Source organism: Alosa sapidissima, chromosome 12 (genome assembly GCF_018492685.1).
Source record: "Alosa sapidissima isolate fAloSap1 chromosome 12, fAloSap1.pri, whole genome shotgun sequence".
In the NCBI taxonomy this organism is placed as follows: domain Eukaryota; kingdom Metazoa; phylum Chordata; class Actinopteri; order Clupeiformes; family Clupeidae; genus Alosa; species Alosa sapidissima.
Genome location: NC_055968.1, coordinates 22,613,774 through 22,632,180, shown reverse-complemented (window position 1 = coordinate 22,632,180; position 18,407 = coordinate 22,613,774). Strand labels below are relative to the sequence as shown.

General features: G+C 47.3%; 1 protein-coding gene across 2 annotated transcripts in view; it reads left to right on the top strand.

The window, feature by feature from the left end:
• The first annotated feature begins 14,333 nt into the window (after positions 1-14,333).
• The window catches only part of LOC121678278 (zinc finger protein GLIS1), a 39,390-nt gene continuing 35,316 nt past the window's right edge, over positions 14,334-18,407 (top strand). For both annotated transcript variants that reach the window (XM_042057676.1, XM_042057675.1), the window contains exon 1: positions 14,334-15,739. In XM_042057676.1, the coding sequence (XP_041913610.1) occupies positions 14,339-15,739 (1,401 nt within the window). In that variant the 5' untranslated portion in view covers positions 14,334-14,338. The remainder of the gene's footprint in view (positions 15,740-18,407) is intronic.

The following is an 18,407-nucleotide window of genomic DNA, read 5'->3' as shown; positions in this document are numbered from 1 at the left end:
TTCTTTTGAAGTTAGAGTTGTACTTTTGGGCCTATTAAAAGATCCACTAGGGAATCGGCCGCTCTCTGTGTACTTGCATTCCACCTCTTACTTTGAAACACGTCATACTTTATTCTACTCCTAATAACCGAATCAGCATACCTTCCCCTCTCTCTTTCCCTTCAAAGGTACATTGTTTCATCTCTCAGACTAGCGTCAGTGACTGATACTGAGTCAGTTGCAGTTGATTGTGAATGGGGGGTTGGGGGTGGGATGGGATGGTTAACCCAGTCATCTGTCTTCAGTTTTAAAGATAACATTTGTTTTAGGATATTCAGAGGGATTAAGTTCTTGTTTCGGCTTGGACGGGCCATCCTTGTGTGCCATATGGAAGGGCACGGAATACAGGAACATGAAACAAGATGAATAATCAAATAAAAATAAAAGCCCACTGCTTCCTTGCCTCTGTTGTCAAAGCAAATCGTATCATTTCTCTCAAGGAAGAAAAAAAAGTGAAAACCCAAGTCTCCCCTCAAAGAGAAACATTATGGGCCAAGTCATTTCTTAATCACTCTGACTACCCAATACCCAGTGTGTAGACTGGACAGAAACATTCCATCCTGACCTCAGCCAGCCAACATCAAAGCCAAACCAATTACTGCTAGCGCTTTGAACGGATCTTATTCAGAAAGAAAGGTTCCATTATTTTCCCCTGTGCAGACAATCATAACAAAAGTAGGAAACGAAATATGATTCTCTCTCCTTTTTTTGCATTCCACGCGTAAACATCTGTTTCCCTACACCCCCCCCCCCCCCCAAAACCTCCTCACCACCTTTTTTAAAATAACTAGCATCCCGTTGAAGAATTACAGATTAACATACACTGCGTAGGTAACAAAATAATCATTTTCGAATGTTGTTCCATTTAATTGCGACATAATTATGACCACTTAAATCCAACCTCTGTATTAGACGGTGCAGCTGTCATGGGAATTCCCCAGGCATCCCATCTCCTTGGCTCTCTCTTTTTTTTGAGGGGACACAGGAAACCCCCTTTGCAAAAACCATTAAATATATACAATAATAGTTGCAAATTGATTACTTGTTTTACAGAAGTCCTGTAAATCTTCACCCTTGTCAGAACGGTAATCAATGACAGACAGGCAAATTGCATAGGGAAGGATTCCATACGATGTGCCTCTTTGCATCTGCCTTGTGAGGTTATTCTCATGTTTTGCGGTCAGGCTTGGCCACTGTCATTTCGGAGGAATTTCCTGCCATCTGCGTTCAATCGTATTCTCTCACAGATTTCGGGCCTGCTTGTAAATATTGGAGAACTGGCTACAAGCGGCTCTTGCTCTCGTTGTGCTCTCTCTCTCTTCCCAGTGCTGCAGCTCTCTCTCTCTCTATCTCTTTCTCTCTCTCCCTCTGACTCTTTCCCTCTCTCTTTTCTGCCCAGTCAGGCTGTGAGACCTGGCCTCACGTGGGTTCCAGGACAGCACTCACACAGCTCCATTAGTGGCCATCACTGCCTCCAGCCTCAGGCCTGAATCTTGGCACCCATTGCTGGACCTTTAAACTTTCCTGAAAAAGAAAGTTATAATAAAAAATAAAAAATGACTAAAATGAGTGGGAATATTCTGTCTCTTAAACAAAGCAAAAGTCAGTCACATCATGTTTCGACTTAAAGTTGTACTCACTTTACTCATTGGTTTAATTCTGCAGAAGTCCGTAGAAATGAAGAGAGAAGCTAAGTCTTTCAGCTTGTGGCCTAGCACAAATCTGATATACAGATTATTGGATCCGATACAAGTTCTATACAAAATCAATTTCTGTGATGGGGGCGTTTTGGATAAGACAGCTTTATGAAGTTATTACTGTAAGTGACAAAGCAAGTTTAGCGTGAAATTATGTTGTACAAATGGCAGTAATTTCACCTGGGTTTCACAGGGAATACGAAAGTATTTTAATATGGCTTATGCAGGCCCAGGGAGAAACTGAGGCCTTTTGTTCCAGAGGAAGGCTCAATTTCTGTGCAAACGCTCGTCTGTTTATTTTGTCACAGCAGATTTATATGCCACGGTTATTCTCAAGACTGATTATACAAAGGAGCAGACACACACACCACACACACACACACACACACACACACACACACACACACACACACACACACACACACACACACACACACACACACACACAGTTCACACTTCTGTTAGTGCCCCACAGGTCACACTCTTGTTTAAAAACACATACACACACACAAATTCACACGCACAGATGCCACACATCACACTTTGGGTTGCATACAGGAACACCTATGCACATGCTAACCCTGTGTAGTTTTACACACTCATACTTGCACATATTACATGGGACACCTCTGCACACACACACACACACACATACACACACACACACACACACACACACACACACACACACACACACACACACACACAATCGCAAAGACTCGCTTTGCTGCTGCAGTTCTTGAGTTCTACGAGGCTCTCTCCATATCAGCGGGACTCTGGTCTCTTTGTTTTTACAGAGCCCAGCAGAGCAGTGAGGATGCAATAAAAGGCCCGCAGAACAGGCAGAGTGGGACTGGGGGCTCTAGGTGCCCCCAATATGAAGCCGCTCTCCACTTTATGCCAACTTCGGAAAAACACACAGAGCTGCTACGATGAACACTCCAGTGTGTCTAGTCTATGGGATGAAGTAGGGATGGTATGTTATTGGATAATAGGAAATAAATCAAATATGGAAGTACTGTAGTTTGGCGAGGGCATTCAAAGTATGAGGGGCCTGTTATGTCATCCAATAGAGTACCCTGGATTTCATGTGTGATTTGTCATTTCCTAGCAATTAACCACAGGATGTCTGAAAGAGGGGATTTCTTATCTATAAAATCTGTAAAAAAAAAAACTAAAAAAAAACCTCCTTCTTCATCCTCGGGTTTTACGAGTGGCGCGGGAAACCAGCGAGACTGTGCACACACATCATCGTCATCAGCCGAGTCTCGGCACTGCCCGGGCAGTGGGATTTTCTCAGCGCTGGGAGCCGCACTGCGCTGGTCTGCGCTGGTCTGCGCGATGCTGCCGGCGCTCCCGTGTGGGCTGTATTTCTGCGCCTGAGCGTTTGAACTGCGTCCTGCCTGACGGCTGCCTGCCGGCTCTATGGGCGCTTTCAGCTCGCCACACCGCTCAGCTCCGCTCACCTGCCTCGTAAAGCTGTCTGACACGCGGCCAGGGAACTGCTGTCATGTCTGGAACCGGCCGCTACTCTGAGCCATCTCTCAGACAGCACCCCACCCCACCCCACCCCCCCACACACACACACACATACACATACACACTACTCTCACACATACTCTCACTCGCTCATTCTCTTTCACTCACTCTTACACACACACATACACACACACACACACACACAGACACAAACTCTCTCTATTTCTCTCTCTCTCTAACGCTCTGTCTGTCTCAACTCTTACACCTAAACTCATTCTCACTCTCCCTACTACACAAACACACACACACACACACACACACACACACACTCACACACACACACACACACACACACACTCCATTTGTCCCTCATGCTCTTCCTTTCACACACTCACTCACGCTTACTCCCTCTCTCTCCCACTCTTTCTCTCTTCCTCTCCCTTCTTCCCTCACTCCTCCTTTTGCCTTCAGATCTGGCTCACTATACACGCTCCACGTCCAACGCTGACACACACATACACACACACACACACACACACACACACACACACCATGTCCAAACGCTGACTGGAAGAGTGATGCAACAGCAGTCAGGGTGATGCGTGCATGAAAAGCCTCTGTGAAAGGGCTGCTGATGTTGAGCTGGAGGGCCAACAGACCATCGTGATTAACGAGGAAGAGGATTAGCACCAGTGCCTGACTTTAATTGTGTTGTGAACAAATAGACTCGTTGCTTTGTAATGAGCAGTAGGGTCCAGGTTTTAAGACAGGATTTAATGGCCTTTCAGAGTGAGAGAGAGAGAGAGAGAGAGAGAGTGTGGAGAGAGAGAGAGAGTGTGGGGAGAGAGAGAGAGAAAAAGATTGATGGGCTGAGTCAGTGTGACAGCGGGACAGGTCTCTCAGGGGAAGTCTCTGTGCTGATGAAAAGCAGTCCTCTCATGAGCCGTAATGATCGTGTGTGCATTTCAGTGTGTGTGTGTGTGTGTGTGTGTGTATGTGTGTCAGCCCCCGCTTTACTGGAAATGCTCTAGCAACCAAGGGTGGTCCGCTGTCGAGGTGGTGGCTGCCACGACTGCCACCGGTCGCCCACGCGCGTCCGCCGCAGGGAGACTGCCGGGCACCACCAGTGACATCCACTGACCACCAGGTGGTGGCATGCACAAGTGTAAGGTAGTAATTACCAGCCAAGGTAGACACGGTGAGGCTGGCTACCCCCCACCCCACCCCATCCTCATCCCCACCGCCTACGCGTCTGCAGTCGTTTAGTCGATCCTCTCATTGGCTGCGGCTTCAATCAGGGACGAGACGGCTTGTTTGAGGTCCACTAATGCATCTGGCATTTGTGTCTCCCATGTGTGTGTATGTGTGTGCGTGTATGTGTGTGTGTGTGTGTGTGTGAGTGAGAGATTGTGTATGTGTGTGTGTATGAGTGAGTGAGTGATTGTGTATGTGTGTGTGTATGTGTGTAGAGACGTTACTTGGGCTTCAAATCGCCATGTAATGCTTTATCCAGTGTGGGCTTTGATTTACAAGGTTCCCTCTGTCCAGCCATGCGGTTAAGCCATTGGACTGTGGGAGTGGTGCAGTTGCTGGTCGCTGTTTGTTTGTGTTCGGAGACTGCGGTTAGTGCTCTGGGTTTTTAGCCACTGAAAGCCTACAAGAGAGTTCGCTGCCTTCAAACATCTGTCCCGTTTTTCAGCCATGTAGACAGTAATACGATCTGATTTTAGCAGATTCAGGAGTAAACCGGTTTGCTATTTGATATAGTAAATCTTTCAATTTATTTATAGCTTTTTTTCTTTTTGAGATAGAATTAAATTCCTCTCTTGTTTTGTGTTCTCCTGAAGTAATATTGTCTTTTGTTAAGTGCTGTCTTACAGATTAGACTGAGCTGGAAGGGAAATGGATGAATATATATATCATTTACTATTCTATTGCAAATATTTATCAGGTTACCATCACCTTGTTTTCTGAGATGTGCATCTCAGTGAAAATCAAACTTGTGGTTGCTGTTTGACCGTGGCCAAAATCTGCCATAACCAACCGATTTCATCCCCTTTGTAATCCCCCATGTCTGGTGGTACCAGAGTAATCCTGTAACAAAAACAGAGACATCTCTGTGCTCCTAATTTAATTCGAATTTCTCCTCCCTTCCCCCACTCTCCTTCCGTGAGGCACCTGTTTAAAGGAGCCTTTCCTGGGACTTTGTTATTTTTCATTTACTCGTGCCCGCAGGTTTTCAATCATACATCCATTACTAAGCAAACAAATAAGTTCCGGGCCTGTGCGCAGACACAAATATAGACATGAGTTATGAGATTTAAACACGGAAAAGGCTTTCGACTGTAATACACAACATCTGCACACCGGACGAAAAGTCGTGTCAAGGAAGAATAAAGAGAGAGAGAGAGAGAGAGAGAGAGAGAGAGAGAGAGAGAGGAAGAAAGAGTGAGAGATAAAAAAGAAAAAAAGAGAGAGACAGTATATTTCCAGAAGTCTCCCATCCCCCATATTTGTGGCTGATGTCTGACCATGTTTGTTGAGTCAGGCCAGTAGGGCGAGGGAAGACGCGAGTAAATTATAGCTGATCATTATGAACTGTCTGAGGCGTTAATGGCACGATTCGCGCAGCCGAATCACTCGGAGCCTGCAGTGTCACTGCAGATTTCCAGCTGCGTCTGTCTTGTGGCTTTGGCAGCTCGTCATACCTCGAGTTCAGATGTTTGACGTGCGTCGGTTCCCCGATATCCCTCGCGGAGAGCAACACTCTCTCTACTGTACGCCTGCAGCGAGGAGGGGTGGTGAGGAGGATGGTGGTGGGTTGTGGTGGTGGCGGTGGGGTGGGGTGGTTACCGGCTGCCTGAGCGTAAGACTGGCCGGCCGGTCGGGTCACATCTGCTTCTCATTGCCGGCATCTCGGAAGACTTGAAAACATTAAACACTGGCACAAGCGGCGCTCTCCGTCCGCCACTTAACGCAGCGCTTAGGTGACTTAAAAGGCAGAGGCGAGAATTATAGAAAATGAAGTGTCACCGAAATAAAAAAAATCGCCCGAGATTACCACCAATTACACCTAATAACGCCCCCACCATCTGCTCATCAGATGCAGGGGCACTCACGTCCTACAGACGAGCAGGGAGTGAGGGAGGAGGAGGAGGAGAGAAAGAAAGGGATGAGAGAGAAAGACAGAGCGAAAGAGTCTGTGGTGAACAGAAATGGTGTGAGAGGAGAAGAAAGATGGTGTGGTTAACATGGAGAGAGAGAGAGAGACAGAGAGAGAGAGAGAGAGAGAAAGACAGACAGAGAGAGGAAAATAAGGGAAAGATGCGAGTGGAGAAAGGAGGAGGGGAGAAAGAGCCTGTGTCTGGAACATCCAGTCTACCATGACATAGTGCCCTATAGTTAATAACTGAAGTTATTAATGAGTTATTAGTAGTACATATAGTTATTATTCATTCAATCAAATATAAATATAATTATTATTAATTACTATATAGTGGTTATTCACTATATAGTGTACTATGGATGGTCCGAAGGCAGTGAGTGATGAGGGAGGAAGAAATAGAGAGAGAGAGAGAGAGGGGGGGGGGGGGTGGGCGAGGAGGTGTGTTTGAGACAGGGAAGGAGGGAATAGAGTGAGAAGGAGAGAAGAAGAAGAGGTAGAGTGTGAAGAAGAGAGGAATAGGATGGTAGAGGAAAGAGGTGATGAGAGAAAACTCTGCTGTGTAATGGAACGGGCTCTGACTCCAGAAAAAGGGTCTCATTTCAAATGGCTGTTAGTAACTGTTTCCCATACCTGCACTCTCATGCGGTCGGGTTCTTACAGTTTACAGCATGAACACAGCAAAGCTGAATGAATTTGGAAAATAATGGGTATTTTATCCCAATAGTGTAATAAAACATCAAGTGCTATAGTTTAATTTTAATCTGGAAAATCATGTCTGGACATCTGGTATTTGTGTCTGGAAGACACACTGTAAAAGAAAGAGAGTGCATTTGTGTGGGAGAGAGAGAGTGTCTGTTGTGTGCTTTAAATCACAAAGCCACCATATTTGTTCCAAAAATGTCTAGCATCACTTTCTACAGTGAAATATACTGCAATATTATACACTGTACAATTATATGGGAAACCGTACAAACTCAAGGACAGTTTCCAAAATGAATCTGTGAAAAGCACAATCATCTTGTCTGTGTATCTCTCCGCACCATTTATCTTTGACCCACTCCATCTTCCTGTGGTGTTCCAGTAGTTTGGCCTTATCGCCATCCATCCATGATCAGTTCCACCTCTCACACATGGGGCCTAATTGTTCAGAGGTGAGGACAGGCGTGGACTGAGCAGATAGGGAGAAGAGCAGAGAGGACTTCTCAGTGGATTCCCCTGTGGTCCACCCCCCAACACCCCCTCACTCCCTCCCCGAGCCTGTGTCAGTTTTTTTTTCTGTTTGCAGTTGGACAACAATGGAGGCCTTCTTCTCAGCTCTGTCTTTTATCTTATACGCTGACATCAGTGCTGTTTATGTGCAGGGAGCCAACACATCTGTGCCGTGCAGTCCTCCTCCTCCTCCTCCACTGCCGTCGCTGCCGCGGTTTGCTCCAGGTGATTCTGGCACGCGCTCCCCGCCACTCGCTCCCCCTGATCTCATGCCCAGCTCTGTCAGGGTCCTGATGGCCTGTGAACGGAGCGAGTGCCGGTTGACCGACTGAGAAGCTCAGTGCCTCGTTTTTTATCTTGTGGGTGATATAGAGAGTTTGCCGCAGGGGTCAGTGTTGGAAAAATCGTGCCTGACCTTGGTCGACTGCTTATGATTACGTCCTGCGTCATGGCGCTTGTTTGGGGGTTGGAGGGCGGAGAGATTCACGCATGAGAACCTGGCAGCACCACAGCCGGGATTGTTATCGATGAGCGGGACTGGCACGCGTTAAGAGTAGCCGATCCAAGGTGCCTCAGGTGAAGGTGTTTTTGATAAAACAGTACACAGTGGCCTCGCTGAGGTGATTGGGACCACCCATTGTCCCAAGCATTTGTGGACCCTCCGGGGGCGAGTGGCGCACTGCGCTAGCACAGAGAATGCCACCCTCCCCCCGCTGCGTCAGGTTCTCATCAGGGTGTCAGCCTAGCGTTGGAGCAGAACCGTCGACCTCTCTACCCACTGCCCGTGGCTGGTTCCACTCACTCTCGGAACCCTTTTTTGTTCTGCTCGTCAGTCAGCGGAGCTTTCGCAGGCTCCCACCTCCCGAACCAAAACAAGCCCGCGATGCTCACAACGGCTCACAATGAAATATTCAACGCTGCATTACCACGGCACATTCAATATAAACCAAATTTACTGCTGGGCCCTGGCCAAGCCACCATATGTCCGAGCAAGCACCTCCTTCTGCCCAGCCATGACTAATTCTGTTAATGTAGCAGGGCTTTAAATCATAGACTCACGGTCCACATAGCGCAGCATAGGGCCTGTGGACGAGATGTATATGTGGTTTGATGCGTCTTGGCAATGCTGCCTGTCTTAACTGGACCTCTCATTCTTGGGAGACAGGTTGCAACGCATGAAGGCTTTCTTTTACTCTCTAGGGATAATGTTTTTTTTTTTTTTACATTTAATGCCATTTCAGTCAATCACTCTTGTTGATGCAGTAAAGTTGTTGAGGGAGTAGAGTTCACTTCATGCTTTACTCTCATTGCTGGTCTATCTGTATTTTAGTTTTGTGTTTGTGAAATATCTGTTACTACATGTATAGGCCTACTTGTGCTAGTTGCATGTGTGCTGATTATTCAGCTTCAGGGCTTTGAGACTCAGCTTTTGCGATGTTTGTGCTCCACAATTGTGGTAGACTCAAACAATCTCTCTTTCTGATCGGGAATTTGCATTTGATTAATGGTCTGATGAGTCATATGTTTAGATTTATTTCTGAGAGAGCACATTGTAGGACCACTACAAAAAAAAAAAAACTCAGTGAGCGCCAGTTTTCGGACAATAAGGGTACTTTGTGAATTGGTTTATAACCCAGGTACGCAGGGTCTTTTCAGGTGATATTTGACATTTAGGCCCGTAGGTAACACAACCCAGAAGACTGTGGATTGACAGCGCCATCAGTGTTGATGTGTTCAGTGCAAGGCCATCTCCCTCAGCATGTCAGTATCGCGCTCAACGTCCATGCCTTTTCCAGATGAAGCAACAAACCCTTGGCCTAGAGTCAACAAGGCTCAATGCAGTACACAAACACAGTTTGACATTCCAAATGTGATGAACTTCAGCCAAAAGAAAGAAAGCGAAGAAGGGAAGAAAAAGAAATAAAAAAAGAACGATTGAAAGTGAAATAGAATGACGGAAGGAAGAAAAAGGGAAAAAGACAGAAATAAATAAATAACAATAAATGATTAATGGCAATTTATTAATTAAACGTATTCCACTGAAAGTGGAGTAGACAGCTTTCTGTGAAGACCATTTCAGAGACCCTTTCAGCGCTTCTGAATGCAAACATAGACACATTTCTTTTCTTCTAATAGATACTTTTTCCATGCGAGTATTTTGCCCATTTGACCCGAATGAGTCATGTGAGTGTGATATCTGACCCCCCTTGCCTCAGCCTTTACTCATGTGTTTATCCAGCCCAGCCCTTCTTCTGTCCTCCTTCTCATCACACATTCTTCCCCGTTGCATCCCGCCTCTCTAGGGATGCTGGGATATGCGATGCGACGTGTAAGTGAAATGCTGACTGGCCTAGCTGGACTGAAGTATAAATATAGTTTAGTATGTAGGATTATTCTGGAAATTATCCTGCACAGTATCTGTAAGAACAGTTTTTTAAACTGTGCTGGGTTTTTTTGTCTTCTGTGTGTACCCTCTTGAAGTCGTATATTGTCATCCCACCTGGAGAAGGACACTTTTAGAGTGTGTACTTACTTACCTCCTCAGTTTTCAGAATGCTCAAGTGCACTCTTAAAACAAATGTGTTTTCCCTATCTGGACACAGTGATGTGTTAAAAACAACGCAAGTTGTGTTGTTTTCAACCCATTCGTTTTAAGAGTGTGTGTTCAAGGCTTTCCCCCTTTCTTTCCTTCTGCCTTTGTATAGCTTTAGGTTTCCCATATTATTAGATGCCAAATGTTTGGGTGCCGGTTCTGATAAAAGCTCGTTGGGTGTTGTAATATCATTAATAACATCAGGGCGAGCAAATTAGATTTCAGAAATCGAGTTAAGAGGACTGGAAATAACACACAACTGCTCGCCCACACTGTAGCCAGTGAGTGTCGACTTTCCTTAAGGAAGTGTTTCCACATACTGCTCGACCCACCACTCACAGCCATTACGAAACGTATTACTGCATATTCCAGAACTTTCTGGGTATTAACACACATATCTGGTACCAAGCAATTATTACAACAGGGTCTTAACTACTTAGGATATACTTAGGTCATCTCTAAAACACAGTTTTTTTTTCTCCACCAAAATGCTAATTTATAGAAATTACCCATTGGCAGAGAAATCATGTAATAATTGTAACAAAAAAGAGAGAATAGTTTCCTTTCATGGTTCCAATATGCATTGGGTTTAAATATTCCATGGATAAACATCTCCATCCAAACGGGTCCCTCTGGGTTGAGCTGGATTACCTTCCAAATATGCTCTTCCATGGCCAAGTCCATCTCATCATACTTGATAAACACCAGGACAGCAAAAATCCCCCTATCCCCAATAATGTTATTCGAGCGATAGACCAGTGCAATGATCCTAAAGGCAAATGTCCTGGATGCATTTCATGTGGTACTCCATCGTTTTGAGATATTTATTTTTAATGGCGTAATTGTCTTCTAATGATGGGTCTCTTTGCTGAGGTCCAGAACAGCAGGAAGGACTTTTCCGCTGTTGCGAGTGCAGCTGCTCCTCGTGTGTGTATCTGTCTGAGGCATTAGCGGGCTTCGTTACATTTGTCTCCGTTTGTTTGGCTTGGGTGAGCTGCCCCTGTGGCAGAGGTTAAATAACTTGGTGTTAAAGCAGCCTGCCTTTTCTTGGATCCCCGTCTCGGGGACTGTTTTCACACAAAACATGGCCTTCGTGAACTGAATAAAGCTAAAATAAAACAAAAAAATAATGGTTTGAAGCAAAACAGAGAAAGAGAAAACACAAAAGATGAAACCAAGACAACATAGCAATCAAGTTCAATAATCTTTTGTCATTCACAAGATATTTATTTTATTCTGAATATGACTGTTTATATTTTCTGATAAGTGGTAGAAATCTTGAGGGAGCCTACTGTGGCAGTCAACTGTGTGTAATGGTGATATGATGTGTGTGTTATGGTGATATGATGTGTGTGTAATGGTGATATGATGTGTGTGTAATGGTGATATGATGTTTGTGTGTAATGGTATTTTTCTGTGTTTTAGTGAATGGAGGGTGCGGCACGTTCTGCCCAGAAAAGGGGAATGGCCTCGAGCTGCCGGGCGATGGGGGCAGCCTGGTGCGGTGTGGGCAGCAGACTGGGCAGTACCAGCACAGCGCCCACTGCAACCCACCGACACAGAACCTCCTCGCCCAGGAAGGTCAGCACCCAGCGGACGCCAGGTAACGTATCCCACAGACCACACAGCGTGTCACGGGTAGAGCAGGGGTGGCACAGACTTAGCAGCACTGCACGCTAGATCAAAGACAGATCTGGGACAAATTTGATCCAAAGTCAGTCACATACACATGTACTTGCCCACACATTGGCAGAGACAGACAGACAGAGAGAGAGAGAGAGACACACACACACATGAATGAGTACCATCTATACTTTGGACAGGATTAAAATATCTTTTTTATTACATTCAGAAAATTCTGGATGCTATGAAAAGGATTCACTCTCTTGATATTTTTAATCTGACCATCTACATGGAAGAATACCGTCACGGATAAGTTTAATTCATCATAAAACCTTTAATACAGGTGTTTATTTCTCAAAGCACTTATAGGCTCATCATAAGTCAACACATTAAATTTTATGGTTCTGTAAAGCTAATATGAGTAAGGTCCAAGTAAAAGCGTGCGCCCACACAAAATGTTAGATAATGCATTCTTGTCACAGCCTAATAAATGCTTATGTGCTCAAGGTGCGATATAAAACATGACTAACACTCAAGCCTCTATTTGGCAGAATATGACTTCAGCATTTGTGGTCTGGTGGAATGGTTGGCAGTTTGCCTTCGGCTGCATGTCTGAGTTTAATTCTTCTGTGAAAAAGTCAATCACATGAATCATGGCATTCATCGGCGCAGGGATTCCATTAGCTAATGTTCGGTAGTCACCAGGGAAAAAATGTGCCGTGACGTGACTATTCCTGCTATAGCTGAAGTTATACCAACCATTCGAGTCATGCAGTTGAGTTGAATTGAAAGGGGAAAACATGGCTGATCTTTTTCAGTACAACATTCAAATCTCCTGCATTGTCTCTCAGTGTCACAGCAAGAGCCAAACAGGAAATGGCGGCAACACTGAGACACTCAAGTCTTTGTGAGCTTTTCTTTGATGAAAGTGAAGCAAAGAGTTTGAGTGGAAGCGGTGTGCTGATGTTGGCTCTTTTGGCTGCTCAGTGTATGAAGGGTTGTACGGATGGGGAATGGGAAGGTTGGGGGTGGGGGGGAGGGGGGCCACAAAGATGAGCCCTTCACAGATATCGCAGACAGAGGGGGGCCCTTCCCACGTCACTCAGGACCCTCGCAACAAAATCCATAATGAGCGAACTGACAGGAATTATTATGGCGGAGATCACAGCGTCGCACAGGGAAACATGACCTGGCCTCCATTCAGCCCGAGAGAGATTCCCACAAGAATGACGAGTATTGTACGCATCCCGATCCCCTGAGCCTCTCCCCCCGGATGACCACCACTCGGGCCGGCGTACCAGGTGACTCTCGCTCTACTCGGGCCTAGGTGCCCGGGTTGGGTTCAACCCCCTTTTTTTGTGCCATCAAAGGCTGTCAGACAACCAAGCTGACAGAGTGTCCGTATCCGTGCTGCGCCTGCCTTGTCCATAAATGCCCATTCATAACTGTCCACGGCCAAATGGTCGCCTGTATTATTAATTCATGATGTCCCTGTGACAGTGAGTGTGGGCAGCGTCTGTGAGGGAGCAATTAAAGCCAAATGATGAGAATGGAGGAAAAGAGAGCATGCTTCCCTAGGGATTCCCCCTGGAAGGACTTTATTGTCTGGACATACAGACTTGCATACATAAAGACACACACATACAGAGACATTCACACACACAGACACACACACACACACACACACACACACACACACACACACACACACACACACACACACACACACACACACACACACACACATACACAGAGAGAGAGAGAGAGAGAGAGAGAGAGAGAGAGAGAAAATCTATGCTGCACACAAGATATGGTTTGTAAAAATAGTATGAAGGATATGTATGATAATATGTGTTCAAGTCTGTGTTGCTCTCAGTCTTAGTGAAACTTAGTGAAATGAGGTGTGTATGAGAGTGTCTGAGTGTGTAGGTGAGTGAAGGGAGGCGTCAGGAAAGAGCGTTGGTGACTGCCAGTACCCTGGGAGCCCAGAGGACAGAGTCCCTCCTGTTTGGGCTGAGTCTGGACGAGCCGGTTGTGGGAAGAGCCACTTGCCAGACACCCCCCCAATACCACCCCCACCCACTTGATGGCCTCGACCTTTATCTATCAGCAGCTGACAGCTTATAATACTCCTATTCTCCTCCCAATCCCTCTAATCCCCCCACCCTCTTTCACGTTTTCCTACTGATATCCCCTCATATTCCTCTCTGTATGCCTCCTCTCCTCTCCTCTCCTCTCCTCTCCTCTCCTCTCCTCTCCTCTGTATCCAGGTCGGCCGGCTTTCAGCGGAACCTCGCCTCGCCCTCCTCTCTGGACTCCCCCGGCGGAGTAGGAGGCTTGAACGGGGCCAGGGGGCCTCTCCCTCTCGCTTACCCCGTCAAAGAGGAGGCGTCGCTGGGATACAAGATCGTCTCGGGCATGGGGCTCTCGCCCTCTCCGCAGTCCCCGTTCGGCAGCGGCGGGAGAGCAGGGGTGGGGGTGGGTGGCGGACGGGGGCCCCCTTGCTCAGCTGGAGGTGGTGGCGGCGGCGAGATGGAGCCTCTGCACGGGACACACACATCGGCGGGGGCTGTGAGCGTGTCGGTGGCTACTGCAGCGGCGGCAGCGTCAGCAGCAGCCACGGCGACGGCGGCGTACCCGTTTAATAATGAAGATGGCTCCGCCCCGCTGGCTTTGTCCCTGGGCGGCGCGCGTCCGTCAGCGCGACTCCACCACGCCAGCAGCCTGAAGAGACGCTGCCTGTCGGTGGCCTCCCAGTCCGCCACAGCCGCCGCTAACGCCGCTACCACCGAGGGGATCGATATCACCGCCATCATCTGCTCCTCGCAGATGTCCGTGGTGGCCTGCGTCAACGGCCTGCGCACCGCCGCCAACCCCTCGCCCCCCTGCTCCTCCACGTCCTCCTCCTCCACCTCCTCCTCCGTTGTGACGGGCTTCCGCTCGGCCCACCTGCCCCAGTCCTTGCCTCTGGCGTCCAGCCCCCGGCCCCTGCAGGAGACCTGCCAGCTGCCCTCGCCTGCCACCTGCCTGCTGGCTCTCTCCTCCACCGCCTCCTCCTCCTCTTCCTCCACCTCTTCGTCCGTGTCCTCCTCCTCCTCTTCCTCGTCGGTGTCGTCCTCGGTGGAGCCGGAGCCCATGCAGCAGGGTGGCGGGGGTGGTGGTGGGGTGGAGGCCCTGGGGCTGCTGATGGGGGTGGGTGCTGGGGCTCTGATGGGTGGAGGAAGCCTCCAGCAGCAGCCGCAGCAGCAGCACGGTGGAGAGGCCGGCTCCCTGCTCGAGGGCTGCCAGAGAGGAGCGTTGAAACAGGAGCCTCTGGACGACTTCTCTCCCGGCAACGATGACGAGCTCTTTCAGCACCAGCACCAGCATTACCTCCACCACCACCACCACCACCACCGCCTCCACCAACACCAGCTGTCGTCCCGCAACCACCAGCAGACCCCCCGGCACTCCCACCCCCACCACCACCACTCCCACGCGGCCCCCCCACACCCATCTATGCCCCCTCCCTACCACCTGCACCAGTACGTGGGCGCCAGTCCAGGGGCTCTGCTTCACCTCCAGGGCCAGTCGGCGGTGAGCTCAGCCCTGGGGCCCACACCCAAAGCCCTGGGCCTGGTGGGCCAGCATGGCGGAGCAGCCTCCGTCTCCGGCGCTACCCCCACCTCCGCCGGCGGGGAGAGGGAGGACGCCGGCTCGGGCTCGGCGTTCGGGGACAAGCAGCTGTGCCGCTGGATTGACTGCAGCGCCACCTACGAGCAGCAGGAGGAGCTGGTGAGGCACATCGAGAAGGTGCACATCGACCAGCGCAAGGGCGAGGACTTCACCTGCTTCTGGGCCGGCTGCATCCGCCGCTACAAGCCCTTCAACGCCCGCTACAAGCTCCTCATCCACATGAGGGTCCACTCGGGAGAGAAGCCTAACAAGTGCATGGTGAGTTCTCGTCTGACTCCTCACACACCGCAAGTATGGGGGAGGAGGGGGGAGGGGGTTAGGGGGGTGCTGTACCAAAACCCCACCCCACCAAAAAACAGCCCAATCACCCCTCTAATTTCATAAACACACAATATATAAAATAATAGAGATCAAGTTCTCATAGCGGGGTTTTTTGAAAATTCATATTTCATGGTAATAGCAGAGTCATCAACTCAGTTGCGGTTTGACTCAATGGTTGGCCTTATTATGAAAGCAGGCCCTTCCAAAATAGAGCCAGACCACCTATTTTGATTGGTGTCACTCAGTTAGATGGTCCAGATGTACATTGTCATCTTCAATATGCATCATTTGCAAACGAGCCTGAGGTTCTGCCCGTGGTAGTTTGGTGCCTTCTTTTGTTGGATTTTTGTCTTAAGTAAACAGCCTTGATGGTGAGGTCCAGCAGTAAGATTGGCAGGGTGAAAGGCATGCAGTTAAACATCGACCGGGGCTCTAGCACTTTAGCCTAGAGAGTTCCTCCTTTAATAAGCTGTGTGTGTGTGTGAGTATTGTTTCTGAATCGGTTCCTTTGGACCACAAGATTGTTGTTTTTTATCCCTCTAAAAGAAATAAGAAAAATGTTGCAGAGAATTTTTTTTTTCCACTCATATTTTCCTTTAGCCTGTGTCAAGTATAAATATGCTTTTCATTGAAGAATTAGGGCACTTAATTGGACCTGTAGCTTCTGGCTGTGTAAATATGAAATAGTGCTGAAACCCAATTTATCCAGGTAGGACTCTCAAATTCCACAAGTCAACACACTAATCAATGTCAAACTGCCTCTGCTCCGGAGTCCCTACTCAATGGAAAAAGCCCTCAAACTCTGCGAAACAGTCAGTCCAAATACACAATTAGTCCACAATTTGTGTAGGGTGAAACCATATTTATTTTCACAAGCTTTCGTTTTTTTTCTCTCTCCTTTTTTTAAGGTGGAGTGATCTCCAAAACGCAACACATCTGGATAGTATAAGCAAACAATGCACACACTTGATCCCTTTAAATGGGAGGTTTAAATGTTTAGCTGTCCCACAAGTATTAAGCGAATTGGCTTTTTTTGGCCAAGCCCAAAAACCAGAAATTAAAAAATAGTAGTCTGTTGGAGAGTGAGTCGTCATGGCGATGGCCAGTAGAATTCCCCTCTTGCCCAATGCGAAGAATGTTTCATTTCTTGTCAGCTACATTCTGTTTCATCTCCAAGAAGAAACTCGAAAATGTTTTTGTGGGGATGAAAAATGGTTCTGCAACTATTCTGGGACATTTTGCTTTGAAATATGCTGAAATATCCCCTTTATGTTCAACCACCTCAAATGACCTTAGTCCACTCATCCTGATCGAATCCAGGCACAGAGCAAAATGTACACTATCTTTGCCTTCAAGTTTCAGTTTGTTTGACTAGGCCTTTGCTGAGTTCTTGGTGTTTTTATCAAGACCACACTGTGCTATGGTAGTTGGATACGTTTGTGTGCGTGCGAGTATGTGTGTGTGTGTGTGTGTGTGTGTGTGTGTGTGTGTGTGTGTGTGTGTGTGTGTGTGTGTGTGTGTGTGTGTGTGTGTGTGTTTCCTCTGTAATGCCTTTTTGGTGCTTTACACATCGAGACACACACTGTGAGGTTCTGGAAATAATTGCCTTGCGTTTCTGGTCCAGTCGTTGGCTTTGTTATTTTAGTGTTCACAGTGTATATAACACACTATTTGTTTGTATTTTTTCTCCTTCTTCTTCTTCTCACTTTGGGTTGTGTAGAGAGATCTGTCTCTGGTCTTGTTGCTTTTCTATGGGTGTGTTTCGAGATCCAACCCTGGTGTCACAATTCTACAAACAAATGATCTTTTTTTTTTAAATGGGAGATGCTTACCAGATGCTGACAAAGGAACAAATCAGTCCACTGTAGCCGAAATGAGACGCTGGACAATGTTTCCAAGCTCAAAATGGATCTGGACTGCCATGGCTATGCTACAAGAATGACTTAATGTAACACACACACACACACACACACACACACACACACCTACACACATACAGTAAACATACACACACATACTCACACACATACTCTCTCTACACACATACAGTAAACATACACACACACACACACACACACACACACACACACACACACACACACACACACACACAATTATGCCTGTACGAGAATTATTGTGAAATTGTTGCCAGGGATGGGCTACTGCAGTGCCAGTGAACCGATGGAAGTATTTACTTGTTTCTGTGTTGTGTGATGAATTGGTTAGTGCACTTGGTTCCTATATCAAAGCGGCCAAATTTGTTACAATTATGGAAAACTGTGAGGTAGAAGCATCTACAGCCATTAGTTAAGCTTACGTCGGAATTGTTACAATGTGCCTGAAATTGTATGGGGTTATAGAGGGCAATTTTTTTAGTTAGGGAGAAGATGCTTGTTGTTGTTGTTGTTGTTGTTGTTGTTGTTGTTGTTGTTGTTGTTGTTGTTTTCTTCTTCTTCTTCTTCTTCTTCTTCTTTCTCTCCTTCTCCTCCTCCATATCCGAGCTGTGAAGTCGTGTCTTTTTATGGCCAGGACAGGAAGAGACTTTGTGAGTGATGCTCACTCAATGTCTCAATGGCACCCACGCAATAGACAAAGGCACGCTGGT